This window comes from Polypterus senegalus, chromosome 2 (assembly GCF_016835505.1).
Source record: "Polypterus senegalus isolate Bchr_013 chromosome 2, ASM1683550v1, whole genome shotgun sequence".
NCBI classification, from domain to species: domain Eukaryota; kingdom Metazoa; phylum Chordata; class Cladistia; order Polypteriformes; family Polypteridae; genus Polypterus; species Polypterus senegalus.
In genome coordinates, this window is record NC_053155.1 from 130609340 (window position 1) to 130629464 (window position 20125).

Consider the following 20125-nt stretch of genomic DNA (forward strand, 5'->3'; position numbering starts at 1 on the left):
TTAAAGTTGAATAATTGCATGCTTTACACAAACGGAGCTAGACTGAATTCTGTACATGGCTGCCTTCAATTCCTCTTCTGAAATGTCGAGCAAGGGATCCTTGTTGGGAGTTGACTCACACCTGGTGGCATGGATTGTGGACTATCTTACAGACAGACCTCAATATGTGCATCTTGGGAATTGCAGGTCTGACATTGTGGTCAGCAACACAGGGCGCCGCAGGGGACTGTACTTTCTCCGGTCCTGTGCAATCTATATACATCAGACTTCCAATATGACTCGGAGTCCTGCCACGTGCAAAAGTTGGCTGATGACACTGCTATTGTGGGCTGCATCAGGAGTGGGCAGGAGGAGGAGTACAGGAAGCTAATCAAAGACTTTGTTAAATGGTGCAAACCACTTACACCTTAACACCAGCAAGACCAAGGAGCTGGTGGTGGATTTTAGGAGGCCCAGGCCCCTCATGGACCCTGTGATCATCAGAGGTGACTGTGTGCAAAGGGTGCAGACCTATAAATATCTGGGAGTGAAGCTAGATGACAAATTGGACTGGACTGCCAATACTGATGCTCTATGTAAGAAAGGTCAGAGCCGACTATACTTTCTTAGAAGGTTGGCGTCCTTCAACATCTGCAATAAGATGCTGCAGATGTTCTACCAGACGGTTGTTGCAAGTGCCCTCTTCTACGCGGTGGTGTGCTGGGGAGGCAGCATACAGATGAAAGACGCCTCACGCCTGGACAAACTTGTTAAGTAGGAGTAAAGTTGGACAGTTTAACATTTGTGGCAGAGTGACGGGCATTAAGCAAACTCCTGTCAATCATGAAGAATCCACTGAACAGTGTCATTTCCAGACAGAGGAGTAGCTTCAGTGACAGACTTTTGTCACTGTCCTGCTCCACTGACAGACTGAGGAGATCGTTCCTCCCTCATACTATGCGACTCTTCAATTCCATCCGGGGGAGTAAATGCTAACATTACTCAAAGTTATTGTCTGCTTTTACATGCATTTTTATTACTATTTAATTTAATATTGTTTTTTGTATCAGTATCCTGCTGCTGGATTATGTGAATTTTCCCTTGGGATTAATAAAGTATCTATCTATCTTTTCCCAATGTACTCCGAGATCTTTGAAAGGAAGGGACTTTAAAATGTTTTATATATTATATAAATGCTGTCTGTGTCTTCAAGACTGATCAATATTTCTTCTGGAATAGAAACAGGTGTGAGATAAGGAAAATTAAGCAGATTTTGTTTAACAATGTCTCTGATTTGGAAATAGTGGAAAAACTGTGTTGATGGGAAGCTAAATTTGGAGTGTAATTGTTTGTAGGAGGCAAAGAAATTATCTAATTTAAATGATTAAATGATTTAATCCCATAGGTTCTGTAAACATTAAAAATTGCGTACTTTTGAGAGGGTGGAAAAAGATGTTTATTGTGTAGAGATACCACAGATAAAACGCTCTCTATCTTGAAGTGCTTCATACACTGGTTCCATATTCTGAGTGAATGATGGACAATTAGGTTGTTGTATTTACTGGGGAACAAAGCAAGGAATATAAATAAATACTGCAGGATTTTATTTCTGTTGCAAACCAAGCTTGTGTATATCCAGGTTTTTATAGCTTGTGTATTTGCTGCCCAGTACCAAAACTGAAAGTTAGGTAGAGCCATGCCACCTTCTGTTTTAGATTGTTGTAGGATCATACTTTGGATGTGTGAATGTTTTAAATTCCAAATAAATGAGGTTATGAGTGAATCTAATTTCTTAAAAAAAGATTTGTTAATATATAAGGGGGTGATTTGAAATAGAAAAAGAAGCTTGGCAATGTTAATTCTCCCTGCTAAAGTAAGATGGAGGATAGACCATCTACTTGGTTAAGGTTTTCCCAGCAGACAGCAAAGTTATGTTGAAAAATAACTTTATATTTACTTGTAATGTTTAACCCTAGTTATTTAAACTGATCTATGATGATACAAGAGAAGGTGTCCAATCTAATGCTATGTGCTAGAGAGTTCACTGGAAAAATACACATTTATTCAAATTAATTTTGAGTCCAGTTATCTTGAAATTCGCCCAGTGCTGTTAGGACAGCAGGCACAGAATTATGTGGATCTGATAGATTCAGAATCATACCATTTGCATATAATGATATTTTCTGTTCAATTCCTTCTCTGATAATCCTCTTTATCTCAGATGCTTTTCGAAAGTGAACAGCCAATGGCTTAATGGCGATTGCAAATAGCAGGGGTGAGAGTGGGCATCCTTGTTTAGTACCATGTTCTAGTCTGAAGGAGTCTGAAATAATGTTGTTAATACAAGCAGGATAAATTCAGAAGTTTATAGGGCTATACTAACTGCTCAGATTCAGCCAATTGCTGTAAAACTGATAGGACAAAGCTTCACAATACAGACGGACAATGAACAAAAACATACTGCAAATGCAAACCAAGTGCTTTTCAATGTAAGGTTGTTGAAGATTCTTCAAAGGCCAAAGCAATCAACTGACCACAATCCAATACTGTTTCACTTACTGAAGACAAAACTGATGACAGAATGTCCAACGAACAAGCAGCAACTGAATACAGTTGCAGTAAAGGCCTGGCAAAGTATCACTAGGGCGGAAAACCAGCACTTGGCAGTCATTGACTGTAAAAGGATGTTCAATCAAATATTGAAAATGATTATTATATTTATGGTTATGTTTGTCTAAATACCCTTGAGCCGCTGAAAACAGAGCAACCATGTATAAAAATTTCTGTCATTCCTAAATGGCTCATAAAATATTTTTGGTAAACCCCTTATGATTGCTTTATTTCAAATCCATTGTGGTGGTGTACATTGCCAAAATTATGAAAATTGTGTTGCTCTCCAAATACTTATTAACTTGACTGTATAATAGTGCAAATGGATTAAGCAGGTTTTAAAAATAGAATGATGTTACACCACCACAGGTTTATTAAGGCTTTTTTCCCCAGAGTTCAAAGACTTTAGGCACTGTATTTTCTCTCCTTGCTTCTTCTGAAACCATCAGAGAAGTGCTAACATGAAAGGTTTAACTGAGCATGATCATAAAATGTTCAATCATTCATGTAGAAACCAACGTCTAAACACATTAAGACAGCATCATGATAGTTAAGTAGTTCTTAAATCTCATGATATCTGTTATACTGAACTTCAAAGACTTAGAAAGTGGCGTTATGTAAAGTAGGCAGTTACCCCACCGTTGTGAAAACTGCATACCAATGAGGCTGTGTGCCAGAAGGAAAACCAGAGAAACATTAATTGCACATGCTAGAGGCTACATATGAGTGTTCCTTCCATTTTAATATAATGAGATTATTACTCACTTACATAAATCTGTACCCAATAACAGTAAATTTAACCAAATTATACTAAGGTTCTCTATTAACATCCATGATTAAAGCACAAATGTTAAAACAGTAGCTTGTTTAGTTTTTAAAGCAGTCTTCCAGTATTAAAAAGTTAATAATATTTTACAGTAATTTATGAAAGGTAACAAAAGTAACCAAAAGTTTTAAAATCTCAGTAAAACATTCAGACACAGGTAAGATAGTTGCTTCACTTGCTATATACCACTTAGACATAGGAATTCTTACATGCACTAGTTCAGAATTATTTAACCAAAAATAAGAATAAAAACGTACAAAGAAAGCAGAGTCGCCTCAAAATATAAACAATGTATGCTGTCTGTATAAAATGTGTTCAGCCCGCCTTAAATCATATTTATTTGACACTGTGGCTGGAGCTTGTCTTTTGAACCATTAGTTACTACTGTACTCTTTACAAAATGATATTGTTTGTTTATTAAAGAATGCTATTTTTTGTAATAATATTCAAACATACATAAGCTTTCTTTGTCTCACAGTAGACAGAGTTCAAATTTCATCTCACTGACACTTCATTTGAGGCCTGAATGTTGTCTTTTGTGTCCTTCTGATCTGCTCTTTTTCTGCATATATCACCACCCAAATGCGCATGCTAGGTTGATGTCTGAATTAAAATTGGCTCCAGAACATCTACTGTAATGAACTGCAATCACCCCACCTAGAGTAGACTGTTGCTTAATGTTCAAGGCTAAGGGAAAAGGGTCCAGCTCCTCACAAGCCTGAAATTCAACTTTGTGCACCTAGTGAAAAAAATGGATGGACAGATGGGTAAACACTTACCAATGAATGTGATGTGCCTTGGTGGAACTTTCAGAACTCTAAAGCAAATACCCAAATCATACATTTAACCTTTAGACATATTGTCTTATTATTACTAAGTAAATCCCATAGGCAAACTCAAGTGTGTTAATTGGCTATGTCAAGTAATTATTGCTATGTCAGCTAACAGAGTAAGCACATTTCACCAGTGATTTATTTCAATACAGCAAAGAGACATGTGAGGGAAGAAAAACATCAAGCAACAATGATCCTACACATAATAAAAAAAAGTATTTAGACATTGTTTGATTAAAGATGCTATTATAAAAACAGGAGGCCATTCAATAAATCAATTGTATAGACAAGCTATGTTTTCAGGTTCACCTTCATCAGCTGTAGCAGTGAGCATTTAGTTTACTTGTAACACAAGACAGTTTTAAGAAAAATGAAGGACTTTATGTTTTAGTCCATGCCAAGTGAAACATGTATTCAGACACTCCCATCTAATCTTCTCATAGACTTAGATGATTAAGAGTGTAGAAGGCAACAAGGCAAACAAAATACTTGAATTAAAATTATAACTTTTATTTTAGTTATGGGAATTATCTTACAAATAAAATTTCACAAGGATCAAGTTGGCATTTATTTATAATTGTACTGTGGCAATATGTTTGTATTTGCCTATTGCATGAACACTTATATCTCCCCAAAAGCTTCTTAGATTTCTAGGAATGGATTATCTCTAACAACAAGTTCAACACTTTACATGCTCTCAGGTTTGAAAAAAATGTAACATTTAAATATTTAAAAATAAAATTCAAAAAGGTCGTATTCATCAGATTCTAGTTTCTTAAAAAATTATGTAAGAAGCCCTATCAACACTTTACCTTCATCCCACCATTAGCCCCTGTAACTTTTTCCTAAATCCTATTCCCACTCTTTTATCTTTCCTGGGGAAGCTGTGGACTAATTAACAGTAAAGTTTAGGCTGCTGGGGCCTCTTCTGAAATACATCAAGTGCAAGTTCATTTCCTCAAGGAAGGAAATGTCAGCAATGGGATATAAAAGGAGCCAATTAAAAAGCCAAAATGATAAGCTGCATAAAGCAAAGCTTTAATGTTTTTTACTATACTGATGTGAACAGAAAATTAACTTCTACTTCTTACATTAAGAACAGAAAGCAACAAAAACTGACAAACAACCAGTTAGTTAGCTAACCAATTGGTCATGCCAAACTAAATGGTTTTCTCTTATTTCTTATGTTTTAACAACTGTATAGTAGTTGCTGTACATTCACAACAGCGTAGAAAAGGAAAACTACAAAACCAACACAGAAAGGTTTTTTATTATTATGTTTTATTAATAGATTTATTTTAATTAATTTCATTAAATGACAGTTCATTTTTCCATGGAGAAGACAATCACAACAAATGAAGAGTTCAATAACCGCTCATAAAATAAAATACCATATAAAAAATGTTCTACTGCTGCCAATTAGCGGCCCCTGTCTTCTCACACTAACAAGAATAGCACCTTTTGTTAGCCCTTCTATCTAGTACTTTTCCCCATTCCGTCAGGGGGTACATACATATAAAGTAACAGCTTTACAAGGATATTTTTTTTTATTTCTTTTACCAATATAAGGACACAGAAATCAAGCATTCTGTCACATTATTAAAAAAAAAAAAAGTCGGGAGTGGTCTCTCAGATATGGGGATAGATATTTGAGAAGTAAACCACATTGTGTACATTAAAGAACAATCAACAACAAATAAAATCAAATTAATTATATATTGAACGATTATTATAAAAGTAAAATTGAATAAATCTGGCTCTGCAGCTGCATGAATAAAAGGTAAAGTACCACTTTAGAAAACTATGTTTTGTACCTAAAACTTCTGCGTAAAACTTGGTTGACCTAAGTGAAGGCGTACTCAAGTTATCGTGTTTACATACACACAGATATAAATCCAAAAATGGTATTTTCATACTCTGGGATGTTGAAAACGTTTAAATACATCAAAATCTTGAAATGGAATTTTTGGAATATTCCAATACTTTCTCATATACGAAGTATATGGTAAGACAGGGAGGTCTAAAATGTCGAGGTTCATCAAAAACTTGACATCAAATCTTTGGACAATTACAAAACTTTCCCTATACAGTACTGTACTTCATATATGAGAAAGTAAAAAGTCACCTCTCAAAAGCTGTATACAGATAAAGTTACAGCTATCTAAAAAAAAAAGTATGTCAACCCATGAATGGACGAAATACTCCAATGCCTAACCTATTTCAAATGAAAATGCCATTATATAAAACATACTGGAAAACTAATCATGTTTGGAGTTACAGATTCAAGCTACATTGATCACATACTCTGATTCATAATAGCAAGTCAAATTATATTTCTCCTGAAAAGTGAAATGTACAGAATGAGTTCCTAATTGAATTCCAAGAACTCTGTTCCTTTAATAGATGTCTTCACTTCTGTACCTTATTTGACATACAAAATATTTGTTATTCATAATTGCTTTAGATAGACAACAATATTCAAATCTTCTTAGTTCAGGCACAACCTCAGGCAGCCGGGAACCAACACTGGACATAATAATACACTGTAGCATTCTCAAACTTACTTAATCCAAATTGGTGACACAAGGGCCAAAGGCTATCCTAGTAGCAACATGTGCAAGTCAAGAACCAATCCTGAATAATGCCCACTCATATATGCATCCACAATCACACTGGACAACCTGGAATTGTCAGTGAACTTGTATCCTTATAATGTGGGAAGAAAGATACAGAGAATCTGCAAACTGCTCACATGCAGCATCTGAACTAAAAATTAAACTGGGGATTTTGGATCTGTGATGAAGCAATACTAATGGTCATGCTGCTCCCAAAAAAACATATTAGTTACAAAAACAACAAACACTTGCCCCTTGTAAGTGACTGCATGCATGTGCCCTGTGACAGTTTAGCACCCTGTCCAGAGCAACATCCTGCTTGGTTGAAGAGGCAGGCACCTGCCCCTTTTGACCCTGAAGTTGATTTAGGTTAATTAGATATTGGATGGAAGGTTGAAAACAAGTAGATATATATATATATATATATATATATATATATATATATATATATATATATATATATATATATATATATATATATATATATATATATATATATATATATATATATATATATATATATATATATATATATATATATTATAAATGGCAGACCACAACATCAATAAAAGATAATGTTACAAATATTTGCAAAATGTCCTAATATACAAATTAGATCTCCTGAAACACCAAAAATGTAAAACTGAACTCCTTACAGGGGCACTGTATCACATACAACGATAAAACTTAAATCTGCAGTGCATGAGTGGCAAATCTAAAAAATTTCTTTACTATTCATTAGCTCTTGCAATTATATTTTATTTATAATTCCTGTCCACACAAATCTGCATATTGAATATCTTTCTTCTCAAGTTCTAACAAATCCTACTTTTATGTTTCAAAGGTTATTAAAGCCACATGACAGTAGAGCATGAGGTCTACTGCTTATTCTGCAGAGTTCTGCATATCACTTCAAAACATATGCTTCCTGAATCACTAGTAAGATTAAGTGGTGGCAGCAAATTAAACAGGTTTAAATTTGACCATGTGAGCTGAATACCAAAGTACTGTAGAACATTTAGACGCCAGCTGAGAATAAAAGCACTGAGTTGAAATGCTTTGCCAGTTGAGGGTAGAGCAAAAGATAAAGCTGAATTCTGAACCACAGCTAAAATGACAAATAATACCGACTGTCTGACAGACTTGCAACTTCTCCTGAACTTTACTGTCTGAATACAAGACTACTGCTGCTGGAAAAACACTTTGTGGTGAATTCTGCGGTCACTAAAGTAATGCTTTGTCAGCTGACTGCAGAAACTTGTCTACAGCAGATGCAGAATGATTGAGGGCTGTTTAGTAGTACATGGCTGCATATTTCATCTAAACATAATTTGATTTTCTATATATAAACCTGCTGGTCAATGATCATGTTTACTGTTCATCCCCACATTACCTTAATTTAATATAGATGCTCCCAGCCTAAACTTTCTTATGACAATCGACAATCATTATTCTAGCATGTAAACAAAGGTATGGGTTGGTTTGTTTGTAATGCTTTGTCATAATGATGAGTCTAGTCAGGTCATACGAGTTCAGCAAACAGAACCTATCTGAAAAGAAAGGTCACAGACTATATAGTGATGCTAAGAAACTATTTTACATGGCAAAACCAAATAAAACATGTAATTTGGTGCAATATTTTTACTCTGCATATATTAGCAGATAGGATGTCCAGTGGTGAAGTGGTTTGTGCTTCTGGCTAATAGGTTTTCTCGGGGTACTTCAGTTTTCCTCCCACACCTCTAAAACATATATGTTAAGCTGACTGGCTATTATGGATTAGCTAGCAATGGGTTAGCACCCTGTCCTGGGTGTGGTTCTACTTTGTAACAGTTGCTGCCATAATAGGCTACAATCCTAAAACCCTGAACTATATTAAAAACTGCACTGGTGAACTCAGCAACGCAAAAAGTCCTGGTAGTCCACGGAAGACAACAGTGGTGGATGATCGCAGAATCATTTCCATGGTGAAGAGAAACCCCTTCACAACAGCCAACTAAGTGAACAACACTCTCCTGGGGGTAGGCATATCAATATCCAAGTCTACCATAAAGAGAAGACTGCATGAAAGTAAATACAGAGGTTGCACTGCAAGGTGCAAGCCACTCATTAGCCTCAAGAAAAGAAAGGCTATATTGGACTTTGCTAAAGAACATCTAAAAGGCCAGCACAGTTCTGATAAAACATTCTTTGGACAGATGAAACGAAGATCAACCTCTACCAGAATGATGGCAAAAAAAAAGTTTGGAGAAGGCGTGGAACAGCTCATTATCCAAAGCATACCACATCATCTGTAAAACACAGTGGAGGCAGTGTGATGGTTTGGGCGTGCATGGCTGCCAGTGGTACTGGGACACTAGTGTTTATTGATGATATGATGCAGGACAGAAGCAGCTGAATGAATTCTGAGGTGTTCAGAGACATACTGTCTGCTCAAATCCAGCTAAATGCAGTCAAATTGATTGGACGGTGTTTCATGATACAGATGGACAATGACCCAAAACATACAGCCAAAGCAACCCAGGAGTTTATTAAAGCAAAGAAGTGGAAAATTCTTGAATGGCCAAGTCAGTCACCTGATCTTAACCCAATTGAGCATGTATTTCACTTGTTGAAGACTAAACTTCAGACAGAAAGACCCTCAAACAAACAGCAACTGAGAGCCGCTGCAGTAAAGGCCTGGCAGAGCATTAAAAAGGAGGAAACCCAGCATCTGGTGATGTCCAAGAGTTCCAAGACTTCAGGCTGTCATTGCCAGCAAAGGGTTTTCAACCAAGTATTAGAAATGAACATTTTATTTCAAGTTATTTAATTTGTCCAATTACTTTTGAGCCCCTGAAATGAAGGGATTGTGTTAAAAACATACTTTAGTTCCCTCACATTTTTATGCAATTGTTTTGTTCAGCCCACTGAATTAAAACTGAAAGTCTGTACTTCAACTGCATCTGAGTTGGTTAATTTAAAATTCATTGTGGTAATGTACGGAACCAAAATTAGAAAAAAGTTGTCTCTGTCCAAATATTTATGGACCTAACTGTATGCATATATTGTAAATTCCACAGTTCAGGCTGGTGGTGTAATGGTGTGGGGGATATTTTCTTGACACACTCATTTAAATGCCACGGCCTACCTGAGTATTGTTGTTGACCAGGTCCATCTCTTTATGATCGCACAGTACCCATCTTCTGATGGTTGCTTCCATGTCAGCCATGTCAGTTCAAATCATCTCAAACTGGTTTCTTAAACTTGACAGTGAATTCTCTGTACTCAAATGGCCTCCACAGTCACCAGATCTCAATCCAATAGAACACCTTTGGGATGGGGTGGAACGGGTGATTTGCATCATGAATGTGCAGCTCATAAATCTGCAGCAACTGCATGATGCAATCATTTCAATATGGACCAAAATTCCGGAGGAATGTTTCCAGCAACTCGCTAAATCTATGCCACAAAGAATTATGGTAAAAGGGGTCAACCCAGTACTAGCAAGGTGTACCTAATAAAGCAGCCAGTGAATGTATGTGTGGAAATAAAACTGTCAATGTCAAACAGTGTAGACCATTCATAAATTTGTTTTTGTACACTCTCATATATCTACCTGTAGCCTAACCCAAATTTATAGAAGACAAAAGATTTGGAGTAATTTGTGTTAATATACTGAACCTTAAGCAAGAGCAAAACTAAATCAAGCTGAAAGAATACTTGACCAGTCTATCATAAAACTAGATATTTTCCACATGAAACCAATCCTGCCATCCCAAAACCACCAAGTACAGATCCCTAAAATCATTATATGAGCAAACGCACCTGCACACAAAATACTGCTGAAATTGAAGTGTAGCAAAGACAAACTGTGCTGCAAGTAGGTGGGTGGGAGGATGTCTGAACAGCACCAAAATTAAAACTGCAGACTTAGATCCACAGACCAAAAGAACAAACTGATTTACTACATTTATAAACATTCACAATTTCAAATTATAAAAATAAAGCCTGTGGAGCTAAAAATCCTAACTTAAGCTCTACAAACAGTCTTAAAAGAATTAAAGTCATTCCCACCAGGGTTTAAATAAGAGTATATATGCTGAAGTACTGCATACACTTAAATGATATAAATGCACATTCAATCCATGTAAAGTATTTTATTGCTTTCATTTATCCATTTCTAAATCTGCCAGATCAAATTCACAGATGTAGATGACAGGAGCTACACAGGTAACATCACATGCAAGACAGGAACTCTCTCCAGATGGAGCAACGTTTTTGCACTACAGCCTCAGAGCATCGGTGTCTTGGGTTTAAATACCAGTCTGTGAACTGTCATGTGTGGGTCAGCAAATGTCTGTAAATGTATTTGAATCTGAGTATCAGTGTACCATGTCATGGACTGGCACCTCTTAATACAGAGTTGTTTCCCAGCTTTTATTCAGAGATAGGCACCAACAACTCCCTGTGACCTTGGACTTGATGCACTGGTTTAAATATGAATGGAAGTTCAGATGGCCATCTGTTTGACACCACTGGCACTAACTACATCTTTACAAACCCCACCAAAAAGGTGCTCATCACAAAATATAAATAATTGAAGGATGTAAATCTGTCACACAAAATTTAAAAATTGACTTTCTTGGGAAGTCCAACTGTGACCACTTGCTGTTATAGCAGACTGACACCACAGACAGCACATGACTACAAATCTGAAAAGGAAGAATATGGATATAATGGTCACCGTGCCTCCATTGGATTTTTGCCTTCAGTTTACTGAGAGCCAAAGCAACATGTAAAAGTCTGTCTTTTACTCTGCAATGTAGCTGATAGGTTTGAATGGATTGTTCACAATGAGCAAAGTGTTTAAAATAAAATTATGATTTACACAGGTCCTGACATAGTGTACTTTACAACCTGGTGGAGCAGAGTTCAATCAGTTTATTTTATACAGCAACAAAGAGTCTTAAAAATGTACAATGCCTGCTTACAACTGAAAGGAGTAGCAATGCCATATCGAAAACAATAATGCTTTAAAGAAACTCCACCTTTCCAGAGAGGGGGAGGAAAAAGCATCCACTAAAAGAGCACACGGCTATTGCAAAAAGTGCTATTTAAGAACACTATACATTTATCCATATGCTTTAGAGAGTCTGCATAATTGACTAAAATTGATTGCTCTTCATAGAGGCTTTCCTCCCCCACTTTTCCTCTCCCATGTAATACCAGTTTCTTACAAAGCCTGGAGAAGGAGTGGAGACCATGTATGAACAGGTAAAAAACTGATCTGTTAATATTTACCAGGGCCGAGTGCACCCATGTCCCGGAGTCTCCCCTGCTCAGAAGTTGTGTTGCCTGCTCCAGTGCATTCTGATCTGGTTGACTCTTGCAGATATATCCACAATTGCGCTCGAGGACGGTGCGAAGCCCTTCGAAGAGAACGACACTGGTCGTGCAGCCCATTCCAGAGCCGTGCTCAGTTCACAAATCACAAGCCGCATACTCAAGCACCTTCTGGATCAACGCCGGCTGCCTCAGGTTGTACCTACATATCTTTCTGCTCCTGCTGCTCGAGACAGTATGCCTCCCTACCCCCACCGCACTATATATACACATGCAAACTTGATATAAAGGTGATGGAGAAGGATGCAGAGGGCTAGCACAGAACCAAAAGATTTTCAGAAAAAAACTTAACTGCTAAAAAAAAGGACTAATAAAAAAAAAAGTCACCAGTAAGACAAACGAGGCTACATTCAAGCCCTACGACCAAGATGTTTTGCTGCGTTATGCTGGCGGAGATGTTTTTTCAGATCCTCTCTAGAGTCTCGCGTCCTCAATTCAATGATGCTGCAAACATCACTCTACCAGTCTCTGTATCCCTCTGCATGCAGCATTCAGCGCAGCTTTCTCTGCCAGACTCTCCCACTCTTTTTTTCCTCTTCTGTCAGGAGCACGCGCATTGCTTTCCTTGACCCAGTTCTGCCAGCGATTTGCTAGTCTGCCTTCCACTGGGGAAAATGCAGCAGTAGAAGAGAGGGGAGGATGATAAAGAAATATCGACTCTGAAGCGGCAAAGTGGTTTGTGGCTCTGCTGCTATAGAAACCTCACTGTGTGAAGTAGCATCCTTCAAGCTTAAGTCTCAGCCTTGGGACTTTTCCTCTCTGAATATGCATGGCTAATTGTCACAGCAAGCTGGGGGATATTACAGTGGTGCAGTACAAGAATATAAAAAATATAAAGGGTGCAGTTCTTCCCCTTTAGGCAAGTCAGTCAGACTGAATTAATTATGGCTTCACACTCTGAAATGCAGGCATCACTTTCAACTACCCATATTATCACACCAACAGTAATATGACTCAGTGATTTATTCCACTCACACCCAGCACATTGCAAGTTGCCGTCTGCATTCTTGAAATTAATGTATTTATTTTGCATCACAGGTCACCACAATGCTGAACAGGTTCACATTGCTGTTTTGTATCCTCCTGCCACCTAATGGAAAGATTCCTCATTCCTTAGGCTATAGTATTACCAACAAAGTTATTGATTGGTATATTCCTCTTGTTGTTAAAACATTAAGGAAAATATTTTGTCAAATGTAAGAAGAAAACATTTAATTTTTATTTATGTTTTGTATGAATTTCTTATACAGTTATAGTGAATAATTTTTCAAACACACTTTATCACAGTGAGTTGGCACCAACCTTAAATAGACCACTAGTTTATACTGAAAATTAAAATTAAAATGTGGAGTTTCAAGTTAATCTTAATGTTTTGGGAAACCAGATAGGAAATTGGGATATCCTTTGAAATCCAACAAAGCCATAAAAAAATGCATGAGTTTGGCAGATCGAGATAAACATTATACAGCAGCAGTATAATAAATACAGGTAAAATTCTGTTACAACGAATATCTTTACAACACAGTATTTTTATGGTCCATAAAAATCTAAGTCTATAGAAATCTCGTTACTATGAAATACATTCAGCAGATACTTTCATTAAAATGAAGTGCCCAAAAGACCTTGAAATGTCTGAATGAATCATCCACAGAACAGTTAGTTCTGTGGGTTCTGTGGTCGCAGCTCAGTTGTGCACAATGATCCCCAAACAGAAACACTGTAAATTTTTTTTCTTCGAATTTTTCTCATAATGTTTTCTTTTTTTCTGTTTTTGTTTTAGGTGATTGTCAGTGATACCTTTTGCTTATTGCTTTCAACATTTGTAAAACATCCACTAGAATTTAACTCATTGTCACCCTCCTACAGAATCGGCAGACAGGACAAAAACGGTAACAGTTCATATTAGAAAAAAGAAAAAAAATTTACATTTTTGCAGCTCTCGATTGCAGCAAAAAGAAAAAAAGACGTTGTTAGTGAATTTGGAATTTTGCCATAGACACTATCAACTTTCTTGAAAGACCAAGCAATAAAAGAAGAAAAATCTCTGGTTGCAAATGTACGTGACCTGCTGCATTTGAAGACACTGAAAAAGCCGTTTTTATGTGGTTCACTGATGCTTGTTCAAGAAACATTCCTATTAAAGTGCCAGTCATTCAAGAAAATAAACTCTCTTGGCACCTCCCCCAAATGGACAACACACCGAAGAGTGTCCCAAAGAGCGATCACCGCGTCTGTGGAAGACTGTTTATCCATTGCCAGGGCAACAGCAGGCTCACAGCTCTGTTGTGGCTCTTCACCAAAGCAAACAGAAAAAACATTGATGGGTGATGCAAGGTACATTATAAATGCAGATAACAGTATTACTTGGCCATTAACCTAGCCACGACCCTGCCTGACTACTCTGTCCGAGTATAGGGGAGTGGCAGATCACGCTACAATAAATAACCGTGCTGTTCCTGTTTCAAGCTGAATAAAGCTGGTTTTGCTAAAGTACTGAGACTAAGCCTTGTGTTTTGGGGTGCAAGACAGGGACTTATAGCATGACCCCGATCTTTTAGGACTCACTTCTGTGGCGCCTCACTGCACCGCTGTGAGCCTACTGTTGCCCTGCCCCGGCAACGGACAAACAATCTTCCACAGACGCAGCAATCGCACTTCGGGACGCAGTTCAGCGTGTTACCCCGTTGGTTGGGAAGTGGGGGGTTCCCAAAAGAGTTAGAAGCCTCACAATATGAAGAAGAAGAAAAGGAAAATTCAGCTTCTAATTGATAACTGTGCCGCCCACAACATGCTTCTACATTTAGATAATGTTCGAATTGAATTCCTCCCACCCAATTGCACAGCAGTGCTTCAGCCATTGGATTTGGGCATCATTCGCACCCTGAAAGTGTATTATCACAAGGAAACGCTGAGAAAACTTCTCATCAGCATAACTTGTAGACAGAAAATTAAAATTAACGTGAAAGAAGCTACTGAAATGATTGCAAATGCTTGGATGCAAGTTAAAGAAAGCACTATAACAAAAAACTACAGAATCTCATTACAACAAAATTTTCATTACAACTAAATATTTTTTAGGTCCCTGGCAGTTCGTTGTAATGGAATTTTACCTGTATATTAGGAGAGACACCAAACAAAAATTTTTGACTTTTAACATTTTACTAGGGCAGAATGGTGGCGCAGTGGGTAGCACTGCTGCCTCGCAGTTAGGAGACCTGGATTCGCTTCCCAGGTCTTTCCTGCATGGAGTCTGCATGTTCTCCCCATGTCTGCGTGGGTTTTCTCCGGGTACTCCTGTTTACTCCCATAGTCCATAGACATGCGGGTTAGGTGCCTTGGCGATCCTAAATTGTCCTAGTGTGTGCTCGGTGTGTGGATGTGTGTGTGTGTGTGCCCTGCGGTGGGCTGGCGCCTTGCCCGGGGTTTATTTCCTGCCTTGTGCCCTGTGTTGGCTGGGATTGGCTCCAGCAGACCCCCGTGACCCTGTAGTTAGGATATAGCGGGTTGGGAAATGGATAGATGGATTTTACTATGATTAAATGCAAGCAGCAAGATTAACGTCTTTAAAGAAATATTTTATATATATATATTATTTACACCATGCAATTTGTTGTGGTGGCCAAGAATAAAATTTGTATTTTCCAAAACAAGAGCATTACAGTGGCATTCAGCAGATTAAACGTATGATAAAAACATACTCGATAAAACCATTTTCTGTATTTAAAATAATTAATTACAATGAAAGCAAAGGAAAAATAAACAATAGAAAAAAAAAAAAGATTTAACCCCCACACAAATGAGGAACATTTCTGTAATGTTGTGCTTTTCAACTGAAGCCAGGATTCCTGACCAATGAATGAGGGGAAGAGGCAGGTCTTCAAGCTACACATATACAGTGACTGGGCTAAAATCTAAACCCAGGACACTGAAGACATGAGACAGTAGTACTAACCATTATGCTTTCCTACTAAGGAATATATTTTATATTCATAAAGAATCTAAAGAAATACTAAAATAACTGAGCTTAAGGGAGTATTCCTCCCAAAACAATACTTTGCTTAAATGTTACTTAACCCATATACATCATAGTGATGGGCAAAAAAAAAATTTTGATCTCATGTTATTCTTGCAGAAACGAGGTATGAAAGTTTACGATTTAACATTTGCAGTAGGGGGCCAATGCAGTAAAACAACAATCAAAACATTCATTAAACGATCATGAAAAAAATCTCATTACTCGTGCTGCATAATCCACATGCAAAGACACCAGGTTGCTTGTTCACAACATCCAAAGCATGTATTTTCACTAAAAACTTTTAAAATAAACCACTTCCAGAAAGTGTTCTCAAGAATGAAGTGTAAATATGCACACATTCTCCTACTCAATAATGACTGGTATAGCCACAAAGATGGTAAACAGATTCAAAAGTTATATAATGACCTAGTGAGATCAGCATGTAGCGTTCAATGCTATAATTGAATAAAGCACCTGAAACCAGGGTTTAAAGTAGGGATGTTAAAATCCAAGACACTTAGTAAACATTTTATACAAAGAATCAGAAGTGCGTAAACATTTTCACAGAAAACTTAACTTAATAATATCAAATTAGAGCAACTCAAAATAGGCAGATTTAATGTTCGTTTTATTCTTGGTGAATTCTACTGAACACTGGAAGGTCACATAATATGCCTCTAGAATGTCAGGTAGCACGACACAAAGTCTCCACAATTTATTCTATGTTTCATGCTCAAATAGATGGTTGTGCCTAAACATTGGGAGCTGAGGTTTAAGGTGTGCACAAATCATTCTACTGTTTTGTGTTATAATCTCTTTTTCAGGTTTTGTTTACTTGTTGTGCATGCTCACTTGCTTGCTACATGCTGAGATGTACAAAGTGGCTAATAAAGTAGACTGATTCTGCCTTCTTCTCTGTTTTTAACCATTTCAATTTAACTTGAAAAAGGGGAATAAAGTAAAAATGTGAATGGTGGACAGGGTGAACTTTATTCATATAGATATGACCTATTTATGAATCACAGAGTAAGACAGTTTTTAGTTTACATGGAAGTCATCGATCACCCTTATGTCAAAGTAACTGACCATTTGATCAAATCATTTGTGCCCTGTAGGTTTTCTGTTTCGTTCCCACTGTTCAAAAAATACAGTTAGCTTGGTTCCAAAAATGAGTATGCGTCCTGTGATGGGCTATCATTTTCCCTAAGCTTGTCTCCTGCATTATGCTTGCTTACTGCTCATCAGATAAATGAACTTAAAGCTAGATAAGCTGGTGCATATAATGGAATGACGTTTTGACTATTATTGCTAGTACACAACACTAAGTCATTATGGATTTTTTTCCTCAACCACTTTGGGATAACAATTTCACTGTCTTGCTGGATTACAGTGTTTATCCTAGAGCAGTGTTCCCTTATAGCCTTGTGACCCAGTTTTACATTTTTACATGTTTAATCTTGATGACCCACAGAGCAGGAAGGTTTTCCCTTTTGTGAATCAACTGCAATTAGAAATAAGTGCATTTAGAAATGGTGAATGGTGAAAAATATCAGGCAGCGTTGTCGAGCGCCTGGTCATACCAGAGGTGTGTCACATCCTTCTATATAAAAGCGGTCGGGATTGTCCTTACGTCCCGTGAGTGCTACGCAGGTGCGGAGTTTCACACACGCCCCGTCCATTTTGCAATGCACGATGGGATTTGTAGTTTACTTTTTCCAGGTAAAAGATGATTTTCTACTCCAGACTGTGCAATATCTTCTTCTTCTTCTTTCTTACTATATAAAAGCAGTCGGGATTGTCCTTCTGTCCCATGAGTGGAAAGCGTAGCGGTATTCCGCTTATCACAGACTTACTACTTGCAGCTTGCGGTACGAAACGACATGATGTGAGCAGAGTTCTGGTGCTCCCATCGTTCCCTTGCTTTTGTGCGTGATGCGCTGGAAAAATAGACAAAATTATATCTCTGGAAATAATTAATGTTGATGGAGTACAAATGCCTCACCGCGTAGTAAATATCAGGGGGATTCAAAAGGGCGACATCAATATAGAAAAAAAGTTTTCAATTTCATCACAAAAATCACTGAAACTACGAGTATTAAAGTAATACCGCTCAAATATAATATAACCAAATTAATGAGTTTGTATAAAATATCAAATTCATCTACATATTGAACTGCCTTAAGAAGTGGACAACTTAAAGTCGGTCGCCTTAAAAGGCGGTTCAGCCTAGTGTAACAATAGATATGAGGTAAACTGATTATACTACTTTTTTAATACTGCATAGCCTGTGCTTTTGAAAAAGTCAACACTGCTGTCCACCTGCAGATAGTTATTAAGTTCACAATACAAATTAACAATCGGCATTAAGCAGTTTTTGAAGTTAAAAAAAAAAAAGAATAAATAAAAACAAATATTAAAAAACAAAAAAAAATCACCACAAATTACCAATGGATTCAAGCCATGACTCAAAAAAATAATGTACGATTTTTTGGGTATTTTTTTTTTTTGTCATTTTTCAGAATGCGATAAGTAGAGAAGCGGGCGTTGCTTTGAAGCAAGTAAAACTAATAGTAAACACATTTTTTTTCCCCTTGGTAGACATTTACTCAAAACCACTAAATACTGGGGCAGGACTAATTTTAGGCATTGACAATGATGAAGATTTGAGATTTTTAGCAGTTTTCAGCATTGATTGAATAAACTTTAAATCACCTTTGAAATTTTTTTAAACAGTGGTGTTGGTGATTTTCTTTAATATGGCATTCTGCTGAAATGTCATTCATACCAAGACTATCAAGGACTTTATGTAGTATGTTCAACAGTATTCAGCTGATGTGAACTAACAATATGAGAAATATTGTACACAGAAAACTTAGTTATATACCAATGCCATTATACGTGAGGTCCACTGACTTCCTGTGGGAAGCAGGGTAACACAGCTAGTATATATCATGTCATATGTATAAGGCTAAAAGCCATAAGAGATGAAAATTTTAAGAACGAGAAAAATGTTTACAAAAATTTATAATGTAACCAAATATTAAAATATATTGCTTTTTCTTTTCATCTGCACTTTTTCAAAAACAAAATGAAAGCAAAACTTTTTAACTACTGTATTAATCTGCTGTTTAAAGAAGCTATAAGGAACAATTGAGCAAATCACATTTGGTGTTAAGCATTACAGATAATGAGCTAACAAAAACACTTTTAAGAGCTTGACAATTAGATAACTAAAACTTGAGTATTACATAAAATGTGGATTCTGAGACAATTTTGGGTACCTGGAAGTCAGAGTCGGAGTCAGCAAAAATGTACCAACTCCGACTCCTAATAGATTCAATGAAGAAAAGAGAGAGTCTCTTACTGGCTAATCAAATCTTGTTAACTGCTATTTATGTTGATCCAATGAGCTGAATATTGTTGAGCAGTAACCAGATTGCTAATGGAAAAAAGGCACTCTATGATGTAGCAGTTGGCATGAAGGGATTACTACCACCTGAAACACCACCACTGGATGAAGCTATAAGCACTGCTAACACAGGATCATCCTCATCAAAAGAAGAATTAGACTTTGATTCCTACTTGGACAAAATGGAAGTTTCAAAAGCAAAGCGATGTCGCCTATGCATGAAAGATAAACAACCTGTAAATGTCCAAATAAAGAGATTCCAGCAGGAGTTTTTTAAACAATTAAAAGAAATTGAAAAGTATGATCACTCATCAAAACGGACTGTAGAAGAAGCCATCCTTGTTAATCCAGAGATTATTAGTGATGCGGCAGGAACTATAACAGCAATGCCACACACCCAAGTCAGTGTTGAAAGACTATTTTCAGCTCTGAAAATAATCAAGTCAGATTTAA

The 20125-nt window shown here is 37.0% G+C and overlaps 1 protein-coding gene across 14 annotated transcripts in view; it reads right to left on the reverse strand.

The window, feature by feature from the left end:
* Positions 1-20125, reverse strand: part of dock9b (dedicator of cytokinesis 9b) — a 389040-nt gene that overhangs the window by 281628 nt on the left and 87287 nt on the right. For 3 of the 14 annotated variants that reach the window (XM_039744601.1, XM_039744599.1, XM_039744595.1), the window contains exon 1: positions 12147-12664. The exons of 4 other annotated variants lie outside the window; for them this stretch is intronic. In XM_039744601.1, coding sequence (XP_039600535.1) covers positions 12147-12308 — 162 coding nt within the window. In that variant the 5' untranslated portion in view covers positions 12309-12664. Of the gene's footprint in view, positions 1-12146; positions 12685-20125 lie in introns of those variants that run through there. 7 more of the 14 variants (XM_039744598.1, XM_039744591.1, XM_039744592.1 and 4 more) reach the window with 6 other exon arrangements.